At 39.5% G+C, this 22,072-nt stretch overlaps 1 protein-coding gene across 2 annotated transcripts in view; it reads left to right on the top strand.

Moving 5' to 3' along the window:
* Nucleotides 1-22,072, top strand: part of gli2b (GLI family zinc finger 2b) — a 57,724-nt gene that overhangs the window by 21,122 nt on the left and 14,530 nt on the right. For both annotated transcript variants that reach the window (XM_055184794.2, XM_055184793.2), the window contains exons 3-5: nucleotides 7,981-8,086; nucleotides 15,293-15,489; nucleotides 19,561-19,734. In XM_055184794.2, coding sequence (XP_055040769.2) covers nucleotides 7,981-8,086; nucleotides 15,293-15,489; nucleotides 19,561-19,734 — 477 coding nt within the window. The remainder of the gene's footprint in view (nucleotides 1-7,980; nucleotides 8,087-15,292; nucleotides 15,490-19,560; nucleotides 19,735-22,072) is intronic.

The raw sequence follows: 22,072 nt of genomic DNA, 5'->3' as shown, positions 1-22,072 counted from the left end.
TGCTGTGACCATGACCGCTTCGAGTGGCTCATCAGAATATCCAGCAGCTCTTGAGATGTCCAGCGGCACGAGCCTCAGAGAATGATGTCACTCAGTACAGGAACACTGTAAAGAGGAATATTTCTTTGTCAAACTAATACTAACTAAACGGGTGTTTTTGTTTAAAAGCAGCAGTTTACAAACCAATCGGTGTTGTAGCTTTTTCAGTCAAACTAGTGCTGTTATGTCGATAGCATTTCAAAGGCCTCACAATCTCTGTATGTAGACATAAGACGTTGATCGGGAACACAAGCCTCTATCTTACAGAAATGTGAGTCTAATTACAATCTTTGAAAGGTTGAGGGTCATATCACCTCTAACAGCCCTCATGCTCTCTTATTAGTGTGGATACAAAAAGTCAGTAACCGGAGAAAATCCGATGAGGTCCGGCTCTCGCCGTATGCGGTCCCAGTGTTGATCTGCTCATGTGATGTGGGGGGTAAAATCTAATGCTGATATTTTATAATCAAAACCTTCATTCTGCCCCCTGAACCTCCACAGTTACAGCCGTGATCATGAACAATTTCACCCCGACTGAGCCAAAGCGGTTACAGTTACATGACATGAACTCTATAGGGAAAACCCACTCGGATTATTTGTAATTAAAAAACATAACGTTGTTTTACTGTCTGTCTGTTTTTAGCTTCAGGTTCAGTCCTCAGAAACATTAAGCTTAATGTGTTCAGACTGGCCAAACTAGTGAGCTTTGTCTGTTTCAGTGACACTGGTTTAAACCAGCGCATCTTAGCTTGATATGGGCCGTTTCTTTCACATGTACTATACAAACTTCCACTACTTTCCCCAACAAAAGCATTTTGTGGTTTTAAAAAATGCATGAATACCCCTTGAGCTTCAGAGATTATTACAGCGTGTCTTAAAGCAGGCCAGAGTAAAACAAGGTCAACCTGTCCATAGACACACAGCTTTGCAGCCTTAAGCAATGATAACTGATCAGTACTGAAAAGAGTTAATGATTCAATTAAAGACTTTCAATTAAAATCTCCTCTGGTCTGTTCATTTAACACAGAATCAAATCTTTTTATTTCTCTGTTCTAATGGGAGTTATTTTAATAGATTAAAAAGACACCGGAGGATCATCCAGATTTAAACCACTGCAGATCAGAGGACTTTTTTATAAACACTTTTATTGGCAGTTTAGTTTAGTCAGACATCTCTCTTCAGCTGTGTATATATGCACAGGTTTTCTCTATGAAGGATGAAGCACAGATGCATGTACAGTATTGATGATGACTGTATTCTGAATGAGCGTATGGAGATGTTGGTTTGGTTTTGGTAAAGGGTCATTAGAATTCAGCTGATGATTATGAGGGTCAAAGGGACGTTTACTGCAGAGATGTCTAAACCACATTAGCAGATGTTTGAGATGTGTCGCTAGACTTTATGAGCGGTTTATAAAGACCTAGATCAACATGACACACTCCTGAGAGAAATAAGAGCAATGCACACATATGTAAAGCATTTATAATAATAATGAATAGTAAACTAAAACAGAAATAAAACATTGCTTTAGTATATTCTGTGAAGAAACATGTTGCATGTGTGAGACTAACCGATGTTTCTCATTTTGTTTTTTCTCAAAGCTTGTGATTGAAATATTTATTAGATGCATCATAACTTTATCAAATAAACCCAAAATATAAAATCTTTTCAAATTTGTCCAGATGCAGATGTTTTATATTTTGAATGCATCTTTCAATGATCTAAATGTTTTTCTGCTCCTGTGCAAAGCTTTCAAAACTATTAAATTAGAAGATTAAAGAAACGGTGCATGTTGTATTCCAACCCATTATCATTAAATTATGTACCTATAGTCACCTAATTTTGTGAGTGTTTTCCGTGACACTGACACGTTTTTCCACCTTTTTGCATGAACATGTCACGTATTTCTGTGAACGTGTCACTGTTATTTGTTACTCAACTGTTTTGTCCTATTCTCTTACCATTGTCGCTTCGGTTTACATAAAATGACATCCTTACCCAAACCCAACTCTAACCCTATGCCAGGCGACAATAGTATAAAAATCATAAATTATAAAAAATAAATCATGAAAAAAAGTTATAAACCAATACTTAAAGTGACATCCTAACGCAAACACCAAATCTAACCCTAAACTGAAGCATCAATGGTTTGAAAATAGGACAAAACAGTTGAGGAACAAATACGTGACAGTGACACGTTCACAGAAATATGTGCAAAAAGGTGGAAAAACGTGTCAGTGTCACGGAAAACACTAACAAAATTACGTGACTACAGGTACATAATTTCGTGATACATGGTTGTGTATTCTGTAGCAGAAGAGTCTTGCTGTGTTTTAGAGAAGTCAACCAATGACAATCTGCTATCAGAAACCCGAGAAAACAGCTATGATCTCAATATTATCATTCAGGCTTTTATATATTTATAAAGTCCTGTAATTCTTTATTAGATTGTTGAAGTGTTCCTGGGTGTTTCTGTTGTTCATTGAATAGAGCATTGCATAAGCAACATAAAAAGTTATGCACACATGTACAAAAAAAATTGTATAGATTAAATGCTCTATACATTGCTTTGGATTAAAGCGTCTGCCAAATGCATAAATGTAATGTAATGTAAATGAAAGTATAATTAAAAATAACTGTAGTTTGAATTTTTTTCTCTAATAAATTTGACATAAATTACACCTTTAATAATATAAATAAGTTTAATACTCAGGGTGAGAGAGGTTTGTTTGCAGTATTGTGTGCTAACCGGTGACAGCGTCTGGTCATCGTCCTGTAGCGTTGTGTCCTCTCCGCTCTGGTGGTTCAGAGCCAATCGATCAGATCTCTATTTTAGTTTCTCTCGTCATCGCTGATCCTCAAGAGTCTGGTGACTGTCAGAGGTGTAAAATGGGAAGTAACTCTGGCTATTTTTTGCCAGCAAGTCCATCTGTCAGAGACGCTACGACACATGCTGACTGATGTTGTCTTGACCTCCTACTGTTACCGCAAACCAAATCAGCACGACTTCAGAATGGACTATTTTTAACGTGCATGGTGCACACAAGACCAGGAATGCAATAATCTCTCATTAAAATGTACAAATGTTTTCTGCCTCTCATCAAGGTGCATGTTTCAGATGCTTACTTTAACCAACACACCCAAACCCCTTTGCTTACATTGCACACTTATTAAAAAAGTCAAGTTAGCCGTGACCCCGCCAACGCAATGGATGTTTTCAGGTGTAATTCTGCACGCTTTGTAAATAAGCGCCGTCCTTTTTTCATTTACAGATGTGCACTTGTTCACCTGCAGCTTCGGCCCAGCTGTTATCCCTCGCCCCCATCGGAGGGGTTTTACGGGCTAATATGAATGTAAGAAACGGTGTGCATTGACTGCGCCCACTTTAATGCATCGCATTTTAATTATCTCCCTTATTCATTCAGCGTCCCGGCTTCTGCGCGCTCTGTCTCCGCGACAGGCCTCCTTTTATCATCGCGCCAGACCTAAAGATAATAAACTTCAGCTTTAAGGTAATTACTTAATCTGGACAAACCTGTGTGTTAAGCAGCACTATTACAGGCAGTGGTGATAAATCAGATAGTGAAGTGTCTGCTGTAATCACTCTTGCACACTTCTGCACTCTTATTAAGTGCTTAGATTACACAAACAGCATGCTAACAACATGCATCTCATCTCTCTCTCTCTCTCTCCTCCTGGTTTACCTTCAGGCTTACTAAGAGATTTATAAAAAATACAATTTTACCCTACCAATGTTGATGAGTTGATTTATACTGGTTTATCTGTCTAGTTGGCTTGTTCACTTCTCTAGTTAATAAATTAAATGGCGTTTCTAAAACTACATGAGGCTTTAATCCCAGAATGCATTGGTGTGATGTGTAATAGTTGGCATTGTGATGTTTGGTTAGGCCTCAGGCCAGCTTATTCTCCAGGAATTTCCTGTCTAATTCCCCCCTTGATTTTGTGAGTAACACCGAAAGCTTTTTAATTGCGCCGCAAAGACCCCGGGCACTCAAAGGCCCATTATTGTTGTCGAGTACTTCCTGTCAAATGAAACCATTTACATCCCGGGATCAGAGGATAACAAAGACAGGAGTCTTGTGTGTGTTTGCCCTAAATATTCAAAGCTGAAGTACATCGGACAGATGCGTTTAAAGTTAAGTGGGACCACGTTTATGTGATTCAGGCCCTTCTATGGAAATGCTCGGGAAAGGTCGTTTCCTCAGAGAGCGTGCAGATGTTAGCGGCCAGGCTGGAAGTCGGGAGCCGGTGCGCGCGAAAGCCGTTCGCTCGTGACACTGAAAAAGTGCGGCGCGCGGTTCCCTCAAATGTGGAAACAAATGTTATCACCTAAAGACTAATAGATGCGAGGGGCTTAACTCTGCAGCCGCGGTGCAGCCCTGAGGGGATAGAGCTCACCGAAGCTGTTAAACGTGACTCTTGAACTCTCCAGAGCGATTCTCTTTTGTTCTTCCTGTTGAGAGGGAACAATGGGCCTGTCGGCATGATCGAATAAACCTGCCCGCTGCTCCGGCGACGGGCCCGGGGCCTCCTCCAGCCTCTTCGGAGAGAAGGAGGGGGCGGCCCGCGAACGGGAGGGTGTTTGTACTGACATGAAAAATGTGACGCTGGAAAAAACAGCGGTAATGTGGATAATTGAGGGCGAGCACAGATGAATGAGAGCGCGGTGTAACGTGTAGTTTTAATGACAGGGGCTGGGGGTGGCTTACCGCTCATTACGCTCTCATTTTGGTTAGGCAGTCGCAAACAATCAGCGATATTTGGGTTTGTGTATTTTTCATCCCTCCAATTAGCCTAGTTTGCATCTTTTCTCCCGTTTTATTTGAGATCTTCTGTTGATTAAAGCGTAAAGTTTGTTATAACCGGACTCGGCCCTTGACTTCGGCGCGGGTGGATTCCAGCAGCGCTCGAGGTTCGCCGCGCTCCGTCACGTTTCACTGACCCACTTCTCTGTTTCTCTTTGTCCTCGACCTTTCTTCCCATCGGCCCCTGCAATTATTCACTCGCTGCATTAGTAATGGCGCATTAACTGCGGCTGGGCGCTGAATGAAGACGCGTCTCGTGGATCGGAGACTGCGATTATACTCTCTTTACAGAAGCACCAGGAGAGGACCACAGTTGCTTGTCGTGATTTTTGTGAACTTATGTAATACAGCGACTACTAAAGGTCAAAGAGAAACGTCTTTGCATGTCATGAGCTGCAATAGTGGGGTTAAAAACATAGAAGATGCTTTAGCAGGTCTGTTATGTTTTTAGCAGCTGTGTGGCATTAATGCTCTCTTTAAATGTCAGGTGTGTTTTATTGGGTTTTCATCAATTAAATCGACCTAAGGCAGTTTCCATGACAAACACAATAAAGAGGTACATGAATCCCACGGTCACACAGGCCGTTTTATGCTTTGAGGTTTGATGCTTTACGTGGAGCTGTTTTATTTAGATACACAACAGGCCATGTGTAGCTTATTTATGAAGAAACTATATGACTTTATATGAAGAAGCTTTTATGTGCAGGCACTTTGATCTTAACAAACATGTTTAAGGGTTGTTTTGCTAAATTTGTAATTCTGCAGAGATCAACAGCAAACAGGCTCTGAAAGTTCACTGAATCTCCTAAAAAATACTGTTATTTTTTATCTCATGTCATCCCTGTATGACTTTTACAGGCAGGAAAGTTAAGACTAAACTTAAATGACAAATTAATATATATATATATATATATATTGATCATAAAGGCTAATTCACACTGATCCAACAAACATCATCAAGACACAAACACAAACTCATTCAATATAAATGATAATGTCAGTGTTTGTTGCCATGTTGTTGTTTATTGGATCGTGTCTGAACTGTTCGTTTTTAAATATGTGCATTTGTGTCAGACTATATTTACATTTTATAAGTTTAACAAATGCTTTAATTTAAAGTAACAACAGGTGGAAGACAGGCAGTGTAGTGTTCAAATGCACATCTGAACAAAACATCTGCACAAATGCACAGCCAGGGTTGCCAGATCCATGTCACAAAATCACCCCAATAACCATTCAAAACTAGCCCAAAAACATCTCAGTGACCATGAACAAGACAGAGAGAGAGAGAGAGAAAGAGAAAGAGTGAGAGAGAGAGAGAGAGAGAGAAAGAGAGAGAGAGAGAGAGAGAGAGAGAGAGTTGTTTTCTCTTCTTGTCTGTCATTCTGGTTGAATGTGATTGAGAAGGAGAGAGAATCTGCTGACTCACGCTGTTTCTGAGTCTCAATACTCTGAAGGAACCAGGTGTAGATGATGACCTGTGACCTCTGACATCTGTGGGTCAACCCTCACCCACCCACTGCTGCTGTGTTAATACAGTCCAGAGATCAGCTCAAACCTCATCTCCTCTTTTACTCCTCATTAGTGTTTGTTACCGTGGGTTCACACCAGCCGCGTTTGAGGCGTCAAATTCACATCTACTGCGTCTAGTTTGCCGCTTGAACAGTTTGAGTTTACTCGCTTTATTCACGCGTAAAAGCCGTGTGTAAAATTTTAGTCATCGAGACATTCACGCAGAAATTCATGTAATGGGAGGGGCTTCTGTGACTCCGTTTGCTTCCTGTATTAACGTCACTACTAGAGCAAACTCCTGATTGGTTAACGCAACATGTTTTTCCGCCATATTTCACATTTTTCAACTTTCGCGTTTCCCGCGTTTCAATTCACATTTACCGCGGTGCGCTAAATGCCTCATTTGCGTCACGAGACCTCCAGACGCATCTTTACATTGACTTAACATTGAAATCACTCGCACTTGACGCCTCTACTGGTGTGAACGCAGCATTAAAGTCAGCATAGTTAGGGTTGGGTGCACCTTAACAACCAGCCAGCTACATCCTAGTAACTGCACAGGTCACCTTAGCAACCACTCAGAACACCCTAGCAACCCTGTAGTGATGCTTCGGCATGCAGACACATCACTGTAGCATTTCTTGTACACAGTAAACACAAGCTCACATGATGTCTTTAGAAATCAGTTTTTTACAAAACAAGGAGAGCCTTCAAATTTCTGCTTTGATAACAAACAAGACAAAAGGCAGAGTTCATCTGGCAGGAAAAGATGGATTGAAAAGCTAATTAGACAATAAATCTAGTTAAGACATTAAGATATCAAACATCTCTTCACATGTGGCACTATAAAGCGCTCGCCCGCACCAAGATCAACTGCGGTCTCCCGCTATCACGACAGTTAATGAAGCCCTGGGTTTTAACGGGACGTCCCGAGCCAACAGAGACTTTATTAGAGGAAAGTGCTGATTTTGATTCTCTCTGGATTTTTTTAATCCGATCCAGCCGAAGGAGTTATGATGAAAAGAAAAGCCGGTTAATATATACAGCAAACCGTAAACTGCTGAGTTGTAAGCAAGGTCGTCTTGTAAAAAATGAATCCAAGCAGGCATTTCTTATTAAAGTCACTGTATTTGATTTCAAAGACCCCACTTCTGCACACAACCCTCATTAGATTTTACATAATCCTGGCGTCTTTGTTTTGGAGCGGTTTGGGGATTTCGGCGTCGACTCTCCGCAGTAAGGAGATGTTCTGGTTAACGTGGCGATGTCGAGCATCTCCCTCCGCTGTCAGACCCGGTTTGCGTCCCGGATGGTTTTTCCTTCGTAACGTCCATCATCTGCACGAGTTCAAAGAGCATCTAGCTGCAGGTCTTTGTCAAAAGCCCAGTTGGATATCTTTTATGTTGGAGATGTAGGATTTCTTATGATACTTTGATTATTTATTTATTCATTCACTCTTGTGTGATAGTGCCAATATTTTACACGAAACTGCTCAGCGCCCTCTGAAATTCATGTTACTTTATTGTAGCACTGTTGCCTTTGAAATCTCCTTTTTGGAAGTCTGGCTTTTTCTCAGTTTCTTTTTTCTCTTTCTGGTCTACAGGCCCCCATCACATTTTCCCGACTTTCCATTCTCCGATCCCTGTCGATGTTCGTCACCACGAGGGGAGATACCACTTCGAACCCCACGCGCTTCACGCCTTACACGGGTAAGCCTGCAGTCACGTTTCCCATCGGTCGGACTCTGGGTTTAGTTTGTCAACATATATAAACTCTGTAAGCTTTTGTTTTGTTTATCCCTGCGGTCAGAATGCACACAGACACGCTACATTTAAATGCAGTTTGATCACAGACACCTAAAAAAACAAAAAGAACACAGATTTGATTTTGGAAACTTTAATAAGAACGTGTTTGGATTTGACTGAACGGTCTGGGGTGGATTCAGAACAATGCTTTATATTGAGAATGTGAGCTTTATCATCTTAAGAGTTCATGTAGTTCTTGATTTAATCGTTTAGAAAACATTCAAACATCTCACTTTAACCTCATTCACACAGCACTTCCTTGGTCCCAGTAAATGTTCTAGGATCGCTCTCGCAAAGAGGATCTAGTAACGTTGCCGTAACATTTACGGAAAGCCTTCTGTGTTAAAAAGAGGCAAAAACAATGCTTTACTCCACTTTTTTTTAAAAACATGCTCATTTTCCAGCTCCTCTAGAGTTAAACATTTGATTTTTACCATTTTAGAATCCATTCAGCTGATCTTCGAGTCTGGCGCTAGCACTTTTAGCATAGCTTAGTAATAATCCATTGAATCTGATTAGACCTTTAGCATTGCGGTCAAAATTGACCAAAGAGTTTCGATATTTTTGCTATTTAAGATTTGACTCTTCTGAAGTTACATCAGGCGCAATACGCAGTGCCTGAAAATAATCCCCTTGTTATTGAAAGTTATCAAGGGGACTATTTTCAGGCCCTGCGTAATATCATTGCGTTTGCTGCAGCTATGTTACGACAACAAATTCTTTGATTATTACACCAGAATGAGAGTATAGTTCCTAGCCATATCCGCCTAGAAAAACTTTTAATTTTCCTCAGTCTTACGGCGCATTCACACGGGGCGTAAGCGTTAACGCTTACGGAAGGCTTGTCTGAAGCGTGGCCAACAGCCAATCACAGTGGCTGCTACACATGCTCCGTTCTTCCATAAACGTAATTGGCTGGTTCTGTCCAGGTAATTTGCATAAGGCGATCTGATTGGCTGACGCACGCGTTGCCGCTTGAAAAGTTGAGAAATGTTTAACTTCCACAATTCAGTTCGGCAACGCATGACATCACCCATTAAAAGTGAATGGGAAGCGTTAACGCTGACGCCCCGTGTGAATGCGCCGTTAGTACACGATGTAACTTCAGAAGAGAAAAATATTGAAACTCTTTGGTTATTTTTGAGCACGATCCTAATGGTCTAATCAGATTCAGTGGATTATGCTAAGCTATGCTAAATGTGGAACCGCTAGACCCGGAGATCAGCTGAATGGATTCCAAAACGAGAAAAATCAAATGTTTAACTCTGGAAAATGAGCATATTTTCAAAAAAAGTGGAGTGTCCCTTAAAGGGGCATGCCGTAGTAAGGACGCGCGTGTCATCGCAACAACAAGTTATAGTTCAGATCTTTGACACAGGCATTTAAACACAGATCAACATTCAAGTCAAGAAATATTTAAACTGAACTAAAGCAGAGATCAGGGAGCTCGTCACTATCAGAGATCATTCACCAACAGAGCATCACACGCTCCTTATCATCTTATCATAAACAAAAATGCACATGCGTTGTTTCTTGATAGAGAAATCACGGATAATTAGCAAACTTTAGACACTGTGGAAAAAAACACATTACGTCTTCATGGGATGTGTGTAAATGCATGCACAGATTCTGGAAAATCATTGGCAGTGTGAATGAACCAAAAATCAAATGATCCCGGGCGCATTTTCCGTGTATTTTCCGTAATCTATTTGTGAAAAGAGCTTTTGTGTCTACGCCAGAGCTAAAACTCAAAGTCAAGCGTGGGTAAATCTCAAACCCACAAAGAGACCTGAAACAATCTGAATCATTCATGTTTAACATTTTAGTTTATTTCTACCGCACATTTAAACATGGCCAGAGGCCAACCAAAGTTTTAAAACAGATTAAATACACAATAAAAACATAGAAGAGAGATTTTTCAGGTACTGAGCAGGCGCTCTTCTCCAGAGCAACTTGGTCAAAAGTGATCTCTGAAGAGTTTACAGAGAAAATGTCACTAAATAGAAAGCAGCAATAAGTTAGGGGTTGTGCACACCAAAACATTTAAACACCGAATGCCAGCTCTTTTTTCAGCCGAGTGCTTTTTAGCTGTGATACTTGCTGTGAACCGGTTGGTTGTTGTGATACTTGTACCGCCCCTCCTCCACTGTGATTGGACAGCGGTGTGAGAACTGACATTGACGAGCTGAGCTTTTCACCCAAAGTTGAATCTCTTTCAACTCACGACGCTCCGCGTAGAGTGCGGAAAAGCAGCAGAGCGCCGGCTTATTTAAAAAACACAGACTTTCCATTGGAATCAATTGAAAACATGCACCGGCCGCGGGCGTTAAAGCTTTGGTGTGCACGCCCCCTTAAGTTGTTGAAAGAGGTGTGGCAGCACCTGAGATTAGGGTTTATTTATTGAGATATCTCAGAGCTGCTAATCAAGTTCTTGTGCTTTAATCCTGAGATCTTCTGAATATGTTGAGATCTCTTCTGAAACCCCTCAAAGAAATGTACGAGAGACTTCATAATGTGACCTCTATTTAACTTCATCGCCATCTATAGGGATCGATATTGTGTTTTTCTTACGGGTTCAGCAGATCTTCTTTCTGTTTCTAAATTCACACCATTCTTTGAGGCAGAGCGGCTTTCTCCGGTTCAGGTGGACGATCGGTGTAATGTAGGTTAACCTCCAGACCTTCAGAGTTTCCCACGTGAATTTTCAGACGGATCGGCAGCGGCATTGTTGAAACGCAAAGTGGGCCGTGCTAGTTTTCGAAGTTACACTTTGTTGTTCTTCCCCTAAATACAACCCCTCGTCTTTTTTCGAAACGGGGTCTCGTCGCTCGGTTTATCTTAAAAGAGCAGAATAAATCGATGGAATTCTGGAAGTACTGTTCTTACATTTAAATTCACAGATTTTGATGGTGATACATTTGGTCTGCCCGCTAGCAGCTAGCCTATTCATCACACATAGAGCGGCGTTGGGGGGAGACTAGCTGTCTGAACACTCGCTGGCTTTGATTAATGTGATTTGATCTTGACAGTAGACCCCTAATTCATCAAGACCTTGATCTAGCTGTCTTTTCCTCTGCCTGAGCCAAATTCATCTAATTACAGGGACATTGTGCAGCAAATTAAGTGCGGTGTCGCCCGTGGCAAGCCGAGGCACTTTGTTACAGTCGCCGGGCGGCATGTCAGGGGTCTCCGTGCTGATTGTCTAACATGACATGTCCGTACAGTTCGTTTTATCATTGTTTGCATATAAAATAATGAGGGTGCTGGTTATTTTGTCAGAGCTGTCAGCGGAGCGCTCGCAGAACGCTTCCCCTATGGATCTCTTTCTTTCCTCTTCATTTTTTTGGTCCGTTTGACAAAGCGAGAGACGGAAAAGCTAGCGTTTTTTTTTTCCCGGGAGCTGAAGTGACAGCGGCCGGTGCGATTCATCTGTGCCGAGGACGCGAGCGCAGTGGGAATTCTCTCGGGCTCGGGGACGAGGTGAGGAGGAGAAGACCGCTGAAGAAAGAAAGCACCACCCACTTGTCAGCATCGTTCTTCATCCGGCTCACTGTCAGAAAGCTTCGGAGCAGGAAAACACAGTTCAACCGTTCCAGGATCAATAAAACTTACAATACAACTGTAAACCGATGACTATAGGAAAACAAATGATTGCGTTGTTTCAAAATGAACTGAAGGTTTGTTTACAATAATGAAATGTCAGATTATTTCAAAAGTCAGTGTAGTAGTTTGTGTTCACTGGAGATAAATCCTGTCAGCTCTGTATGTTCATGTTTAAAAAATGTCTAATAGTCGTCCCAACACATCAGACATCTAGGCTAAAACAAGGCAAAATTCAGTGAAATTTAATAGACGTCTATAAACCAAAAATAAATAAAAAGCAAACAGCTTGTAATCACAATATATTGACTTTGCTTACATAGTGAAATAATATAATAAACACACGTAACCAAATTCAAGTTTATTTTGGCTAGAAGTGGGTTACTCATAGACAGACTGTATCGGGTCTATAGTAAACCTAGATGGTGAAATGATGACTTATGCTTGATTTGGTAGAATATCAGCCTCCAGATAGAGACACGATCCTGTCATTGAGTTATATACACACACAGGAAATATCTAATTGAATATTTGTGCGTATATTATGTGCATGAAGGTTTACAGTATGTATTGTAAGCATTTAAACCTTATGTACACCTGTGTGTGCTTTACATTCACATCCTTATATTTGGCCAATTGGAAATGTGAGCTTGTGGGAGTTGAGGAGAAACATCTAAGAAGCTGAAGACTTTAGCATTTAGTTCATTTCTTTGATGATTATGAGAAAAAATGAAGCTGTTAAAGAGATCTCACTCATGATGGCTCATGTTTCATGTGCTGCTTGTGAATGAGGTTTAAATCAGACACACATATCTCTATCACCAAAACTGCTCAGATGATGCCAACACGTGGGCACCTGACCACCTGGCACGCAGCACAAACAGGTGCTCTGCCCATCTGCTGGCCACGGACGCCCCACCAACACGAGCACCAGAAACAATACTCGCATCACAGGAGTCTAAACCTGCTCTCTCGCTCTTAACAATAACCCGTCTGCGCTCAGCCATCCATGAATCGGGAAATACGCTGGCTTTCAGCATTGTTGTGATGACTCTGGACGATATTATGATGGATTAATAGCAGGAATTATGTGTATTTATGGACAATTTGTCACTGCTGTGGCAGAAAGATAAAAGACATTTGGTAACATTTGTATATAAAGGTGAAATCACGAAATCATGTTTATAAATAATATGCCGTCCCCAAAATTGCTTTCTGTTCCCTGTAAATTGCACATCTTGGATGCCATCCATTTTGTGCTGTTTTTGGTAAACAAATATCAATTTAGTTTTAATTGAGATTTAAATAAAACTTTTAAAATGAAATAAATTGATTGTTAAAATGTGCATAGATTATTACTTTCCCACGTACAAGTAGCACTTCTTGCTTGTCCATCAGTTCTTATTCTTTCTCTGTATAGTGCACTATATAGGGAAAGTGAGCGATTTCGAGTGCAGCCAAGGACATGGACTGACTCATTGAATCACGCTGCGTCTGAAGCCCCAGGCCACTGAGATTTACTAGATTTTGGCTCGTATCCTTCATTGCCGGCGCTGCCCCATTGCATTCTGGGAGCTATAATCTGGACCCTGAGAGCGTCTGTCTCTTTAGGGAGGGTATAAGGTGTGAAAGGTCCCACAGTCCCCTGGTGTGGAATGGGCGATGTCTCAGTGCCCGTCTTTCTTTCTTTCTTTTACTGGATTCTCCCATTGGTATGAAAATGAGAAGGAATCCACGGGCTAAAGATGTTAAAATCTGAATATTACATTACTTATTTAAGTGCCGCCCGGGCTGTGTTTTCTCTTTTGTAGTGGAGGTTTGTCTGAAATAGTGAATGTTTTACACATAGTCCATGTGATCTCTAAGGATAGAGATGTTTATTAAGTATGCATGTGTCTGATATACAGTATGTGTATGCTTGTTGTTTATCAGCCGTGTTTTTTATTTTTTGAAGACAAAGATTATTTATTTATTTTTTGACACATTTTGAGTAAGATTGTTTGTGATGTTACATTACAGAGGAACATTTTAGCCTCTTTTTTTCCCTCAATATTACAATCAAACATTTAATATAATTTAAAGGCGCAGTGTATAAATTTTAGCCGCATCAAGCAGTGAGATTGTGAATGGCTCAGTCCATTGTTCACCAAAATGCATAGAGAAAACAACATGTATTGACCAAACGCACTCTGTAGAGCAGTTTGTCTCTTTAAGGCTACTGTAGAAACATGGTGGCACAAAATGGCGACTTTCATGTAAGGGGACCTGTGGTGTATGTAGATAAAAGCTGCTCATTTTAAGGTAATAAACACATAACAGTTCATTGTGTAAGGTCTTTTTTACACCAGTTATTCCAGTTTGTTGGCAGAATCCATTAAATGCCACATCAGTTTTACAAGAAAGTGCACGGAAAAGAATTGCAGTCTGTGAATGAGTTTTTAACAAAGTCAAATTTGTTAAATAGCACTGAAAGTGACATTGTGAAAATAAGGCTTTTCAGTTACTGACTAACAAGCTTTTCATCGCCATTAAAATGAAATGAAAGAGTCTGATAAAAAACCTGTCAGATGCACTTCTATGAACTTTTCATATGTTGATTAGCACTGTGGTCCTGTGAAGCATGACATTTATTTATTTTGTATGTCTCCACATTTATCAGTATGACAATAAAGCTCACATGAACTTGAACACTATCAGCTTTGTCTCAGATCTTTCTCCTCAAATTGAAATTACACAGCAGAAATAAAAACAGATGAGTTAATTGTTGTTTTAGGAGTTTGAAATATGTGACTTTATTGTGATATCTTGGCACAGTTAAAATTCAAGAAGGAGTGCCGTGTTATAATACTGAGGAGAAGCAGAAAATATCTGCATTTGACTCATTTTTGTCTGTTTTAAAAACATCAGAAATATCACAGAGATTTTTAGGTCCAAATCAAGCTAATATTTTTTTGACAGAATAAATGTCTGGAAATCATTAGAAAGTCTCCGCAGGTTAAAGCTCAATGTGTCTGAGGAAAGACGATCGCTCGCAGCTCAGACGTTTTCTTTTTGGACAGATGGAAAATGAAAGCGCAGACGAGCAGATCGAGTTGCCGGTCTGGTTTGCGTTTAAAATTTTGGCTTTACCCCATCACACCTCAGATGAATCCACGCTCTGATGCCTGTCTGAGCCCAATGCCAGACCTCAAAAATATTACTTATGGCAAACCTCTCATAGCTAAGAAACCGAGAGACGCTGAGTCTAACATTAGATCATGTCATCGGCGTGTCTATCAGATGTTTTTAAACACGGCTCAATAATTTTAGGGGTTACTGACAAGGACAAACAAACCTTCAGTACAGATCAGTCACATCTTTTCCAAGACTTACAGTATGATGAGATCAATCAACTTTGTACCCATCATTAGCACCCAAACTGAATGTTAAACCTCACCTTCATGTTTTATGAGCTTTTTAACAGTGATTATTGACAGTCCAATCAATGCTTTCTTCATCTCTCTCCTCCAGGCCTCCAGGGTTAGCGGGCAGTCCGGTGATTTCTGACATCTCTCTGATCCGTTTGTCTCCGGGGGCCACCGGCGAGTCCACCTTTCTTCCTCCTCATTCTTACGTCTCTCCTCATGTGGAGCATTATCTCCGATCGGCTCACGGCAGTCCGACACTGTCCATGATCTCTGCGGCCCGTGGTCTGAGTCCGGCCGACGGTGAGAATTAAACTCAAAACCAACCAAATAGCTAAACAATATTAAAATAAACCATATAAAACATAACTAATGCTGCCTTTATGTGCTATCGGAATTAACTTAAATATAATTTTCCTAAATAAAAAATTGCACATGAATTTACCTCTGGGAAATTATTTTGATACCCAAATTCCCAAGATGGGCGGGCCTCGAACTTGGCGGATAGAAGAAGTATTTCTGCTGTGGCAGGCGTGCTTTATTAGTTTTATTGCCTTGCCTGGTCTATACTGTAAATACGTGTTGTGTTTAAATAACATTTACTCATCCTCCATTTCTTTCGAAAACAAACCACCTGAACAGAACAAGCTCGTAATCTCGACTTTGGAAATGGGAATCAAATTTCCGATAGCACGTGAAGACAGCATTATTATTGGAATACCTACATGTGAGTTTAAAATAATTTAATTTCCTCCTTAAAGTGATGCTGTCAATATTAAAAGAATCAACTTTTAATAGTTTAAGATAGACTGGAGGACTGTGAGTTAACATGACTTTAACTTTTTCAAAAGTACTCATAGTTTCTTTGTGGGCACATGGTACCCAACACATCAGACAACACTAATACACAGTCACACGCCATATCCCATCAAATATACTGGTGTAGTAACACTCCTTGCTGTGGTTATTCTGAAATTTCCCCACAGCTTTTAAAATGCAATGTTTAACTAGTTGTTGTTTTTATAACTTTTAATCGCTGTATTTTTATTGCAACACAACCAATGTCACAATCTTCCCTCGGTGGCTACTAATACACATGAGATGCGTGCAGATGTTGATGTGTGAATTGTTAAACAGTGCAACTTTCCCGGCCTGTGATTTGGACTCCGGAGGGCGTTTTAGAAATTAATAAAAGAGACCCGACAAGGCGGAATTCCTGAATTTGGTTCCCGGTCGGATGACAGGTCTCTCTTCAGAGCTAAATTACAATTACAGGTCGGGGCGAGCTGAAGGAGTGACATATAAATCACCATTCACAATCTGTCAGCTGTAATGTGTTCGCACCTTTAAACTTAAACAAGCAGCGTGCATGAGATCCCAACAGCTATAAAGACATAAAAGATCGCAGGGAAAAAAAGGAATGAGATATTTCAGCTGAAGCGAGTGTGGATGGGTAGAAGTGGCCTTGAATGCTTTCAGGATCCTGTAGTCAAACCTCAGCACTTAAACACAGGCTCAGCAGTACTCTTGGCTCTTATTTTAACATTTGTTTATTTTTTAAGTGGAAACATATAGAAATTAAAGTCTCAGCAGAACATTTTTGTGTTTGGGTTAGTTGGCGGAGAGTGATACTGAGTTTTGTCTTTTAAGGATTGTTTTCTTTGTTTAACAGAGATGTTGAGCTTGTGATGAGCATTTCCAGTCAAAATCTTAAATATAAATTCACAGAGAATGCATTGAGTACCAATATATTTACCCAGCTGTTTATATTTTCCTAAACCCTTGGGGCTGTTGTTCAAAAATCATCCATTTGGAGGTCAAATTAGATCAAAATTTTAAAATGGGTTGTTCAAAACAAAAACATTTATTCTGAATTTGGATTGGATAACAAAATCCAATCTAGGTTTTGATCTGGATGAAATCGCCACTTTGTGTTGTTCAAAAGTTTTTAGTAAGATTGGGATTATTCTGATCCCAGAACAGTGGATTTCAGGAACAAAAATGTAATAACACTTTAAAAAGTTTACTAAAAACTTATAAACCTGCAGTTAGTCTACAATAAAACATTTCTATCATGTAAAATTTATACATTTATTTTTGGTTAAAATTTTGCTCCTGGTTAGTTCAATCCTTATAATGATAAAATATTTAAAGTATAACATTGGTCTACTATTTAAACCTTCCAGTCAATTAAGAAAGAAAAAAGTCCATATAAATCTCTTCATACAGCAGTCAATAGCAAACACAAAATATTTAACTTTTAATTTTAACAAAGGTAATCTTCAACTTTATCTGTGATTTGGCACTATACAGGAAAACTTGAAAGGAAAAGTTGTGTTGTTTTATTGTCTCTTCAAGTAAAAACACTAAATTCCCCATACTGACCAAACTACCTGGGTGATTCTCACGAAAACTTGGTTTTAAAAATGTCAAGCATGAAAATGTAAAAATTGCTTAAATTTCCTTTTTTTCCCACCAGACATTGAAAAACAAAGTCTGGAGTAAATAGGAACATTAATTTAAAAACTTTTACTTATCATTTAACACTTTTTGTAACATAATTTAAAACATTAGTCCTAAAAAATCTCATTACCGCAACAGTCAGAAAACATCAACACTGACATATTTTCAAAATGACATGACAAACCTGAAAGAACATAATTTGGAGATTCTGCACATGCATTTAAAATCAAAGTATTATGCTTCTATTAATTAAATTAACATTTAATAAGCAACTGTTGCGGTAATGATAATCAAAATGTCGTGTAAGCATTCTGACAAGACAATATTTCAAATTAACTGTAAAAAAAAATGATCTGACCGGGTAGCCATCTTGAAGTAACTGGTCCATGTGCTTGGTCACTCAAAATCAAACTTTATTAAAATTCTGTATGTGTGCTTAAACTGTTCTCAAAAAGTGTTGCGGAGGATGAGAACATCAGGCATGGAAACATAATTTTCCTAATTTTTCTTCATTATTATTATACATGAATATTCCGTAAATATTTTTTCTGTCATCTAAAGTAGTCTAGCAAAACATCCATTAATTTTTTTTCTTAATATTTTTGTGTTAATTTGATTAAATTATAACATAACGCATGTTCAAACACAGCCGGACACATTGCGGTAATGAGAATTTCAGCAGAAAATGAGATAAAATTTACAATTATAACTTCTTATGTTGAAATCACACATTGTGCAAGGTAGAACACAGTATTGTGTTAATTCTGATGCTTTTTAATGTTACTTTATTACACATTTTAAAGCTAAAATCATTAGTGCCGTGGTGTTTCAATGGTTTCGTGAGAATCACCCACCTGCTGTTTTTTACATAGCTAACATTGACAAGTATGCTTTGAAAAAACAGGACAAGAGTGAGATGGTTTACCTGATCCTGTATAGCAACACATGGGATTTCCAAATCTGGATCATTTTGATCCCGATTAAACTTTTTGAACCACTGGTCCCTGATGATAGAGTCCAGACATTAGAAAAATATCAGGCTATTTACTAGTTTTCTATTTAAGATGAGGGATATGCCATGGATGTGACAAAAAGTTTGTGGGAGACAGTATACATAAAATGCACAAACCAGAAGCAATAATGCCCAACAAATGAAGAAAGGATGACTTCAAAATGTATTTAATATTTATTTTATTTCAATGTAAATGAGGAAAAACAGTGTTATGGATGTGACAATTCTCAAATATTTACTTAACTATGGTGGACATTTGCATGGAATTGGTCTGATATCAGATGAATTGATGTGCATCAGTCGCTGACAATAGTTTTGTTGTGACTTTGCACATAAACGCACAAAAAAGTACAAAGCTTGTGCTTTTTGATTTTTCTCATTGAGTTCAACAACACAAGTACAATGTTGTGTTTCAGAGCCACTGTAGTGTTCAGATTTGACTTTCACCTGAGTGACAGGTTAATAAACTGACCTGATGTCAGGTTTACTGATACAGATATCAGCGGTACACTTCAAAATGAAGGTGCTTTAAAGGTTCTTTACAGTGATGCCATACAAGAACCTTTTCTTTCATATATTTTTTAAATCTACACTACAAATAACCTTTTGTCAAACAGAAGCTTCTTCAGATGTTAAAGGAACCATTCAGCCCAAAAATGGTTCTTCTTTAGCATAACGAAGCACTTTTATTTTTAATTGTGTACAGAGGTTGTCGGAGTAACACAATAATGTACATTGAGGTTTTTGTCTGTTCATTTACTCTACGGCAGCTGTGTAAAAGTCTTTTGAATCTCTGATTGCTTCTGACACTTTTAAGAGTGTTTTATTAGGTGCAGATGTTAATGGTGTTTCTGGAGATCCCCTGATCTGAGATCTGTGTCTGATTGTGTTTGACACAGTAACCCACGAGCAGCTGAAGGACAGAGGTCTGTTCGGTTTGCCCCCTCCACCTCCTGGTGCCACCCCGGCAGAGTATTATCATCTGATGACCAGTCACAGGAATCCATACGGAGAGCTGCTGATGCAGGGGGCGGCCGCGGCCCACCTGCCCGAATATTTCACACCTGTGGATGGTGAGCCAGATGCATTTACATTTACACACATGCATTTTACACCAAAGTAATAGGTTAAACAGTATGTGTTTCCTGGGGATCAAACCCATGACCTTTGTGTTGCTAACACAGTGCTCAAGTGGTTGAATGACAGACATTGATTCATCTGAGAAATAGAGATGTTGTTATAGACAGACAAAAACACAGTCAGTGTGAAAGTCGATTTGTCTTACAGTCAGACAAGATTTTTTTGTCAAGCAAACACAATTAGATGTATTAGATTTGGAAATGTTTTTTGGTATGAACAGAAGCACTGAATCATGACGAAAATAATGACTGGATTATCCTACAGCATTTGTTTGATGTCTGTAACATATTTGGCACCTTTCTGTTTGAATAATGCTGATCTATGAGTAAACTTATCATTCACAGTATAAACACTGTCACTAATATTCCCTGGAAACACAGAAATGTGTTATTTTAATGGACAGACACGCTCGATTTGACTCCAAAAGCAAATATTTGCCCTCGTGTCTCTTCAAATAATCCGACTTGACAAACGAAGCGAGTTTGACTCACATGCTAGGACTTCATTCATCCGTTCTCACTCTTTATTATGAGTGTAAAGTGTGACGTCCAGACGTGTATGTGCACAGATCTCAGTCATTGCTGAAGTAACAGGGTTGAATAGCTCATTTAACTGAAGTCACTCCATCTGGCTTTGATCTGCGTGCCGTCCGGCGCCCATCCGACACCCGACAGATTTTCCTCAGATGTTTTTGGAAGCCGACGGTGGAGCGTGTCCGGCTCTGACTGGAAACAGCGTGACTCACTTACTGGGACAGATCGTGAGAATTGATCAAGCAGAGAGAAAATTCATCACATTGTAAAGACTATTTCTCAATTGAGTGTTAATGTCACAGAGGCCGCTGTAGTTTGTGAAGATAACTATAACACGTCTACATAGTGCTTGATCTTTCAGAGAGTTTTTGTGTTTGTTTTCATTTCTTTAGCGTCCTCTCTCTCTCTTTCTCTCTCTCTGGTGTGGCTCTTAATGCTAAAGATGTGTTAGAGGACTCAATGAATGCCTGAAGATCATAGCAAACCATTAGCTCATACTAGAAGGAAAGATCCTCACGCCAGAAAAACTGAGATGTTATTTGTTAGTACTGTGGTCTGTTGGGATCACAACACACACACAATTTGTGTAATCCTGCTTGTGTTGGCATTGCACGTGATGAAATCATTATGAACGTCCGGTTGCCAGAGCCTCTGGATTCGACTCCTGATCACACACACAAATACACACACACACACACACACACACACACACACACACACACACACACACACACACACACACACACACACACACACACACACACACACACACACACACACACACACACACACACACAGGGTCTATTAGCAGCCGCACTAATGCTCAACACCTGTTGAGTTAACTGCAGTTGTGTCAGTAATTCTCATGTGAAAGCAAACACACACACAACACTAAACTACACTACACACACTACACATGTGCTTTATGAGGTTTGTAACCACCACACTGAAATCTACCATCTGTAGAGTTGTGTAGAAACACAGCAGATTTACTTTGTGAATCTTTCCTTAATGGTATTGTGATCCACATTCATGTTAACAAGATGGCAGAGATCTTAAACTTTCTCTTTACAAACTCATGCACAACACAATTCACACCTACACACACATGCGCACGCACACACAATTCACACACATACACATTCTTACACACTCATGAACAAGACAGACACATCATTCACACATACAGTACATACATACACACACACATGCACAACATTATACACACACATTCCCATCAGATTCCAAGTGTGTCGTGTTAAAAAGCATCATTAAATAAGCAATGTTATTGTTAATTGTGTAATTGCAGTTATTTATTTATGAGTTCAAGGTGATTAACACAATTCACGTAACCAGTGTATCATTTACTAAAGCACCTTAATTTAAATATCACTATATATTTATATGTGTAGTATATCTCTGTGTGAAGTTACACTGATCCAGATGCAGTAGATGAGGTTTTCTGTAGAAAGGAATAAATCTTCAGTTTTTATTGATGAAGCTCAGCTCTGTCCTGTGGAGCTGTGTGTCATAGACCGCGTGTGAGAGCATCCATCATACAAACACACACACACACACACACACACACACACCTGAAATAGAACAGAGCTGGGTGGGGCTATATTAAAACAGATGTGGGCGTGGCTATATTAGAACAGATGTGGGCGTGGCTATATTAGAACAGATGTGGGCGTGGCTGGGAGGACCCAGAGATTTAAATAATTACATTGCTCAGATG

The sequence above is a fragment of the Misgurnus anguillicaudatus genome, chromosome 14 (assembly GCF_027580225.2).
Source record: "Misgurnus anguillicaudatus chromosome 14, ASM2758022v2, whole genome shotgun sequence".
In the NCBI taxonomy this organism is placed as follows: Eukaryota; Metazoa; Chordata; class Actinopteri; order Cypriniformes; family Cobitidae; genus Misgurnus; species Misgurnus anguillicaudatus.
This window is presented reverse-complemented; position numbering and strand designations above follow the sequence as displayed.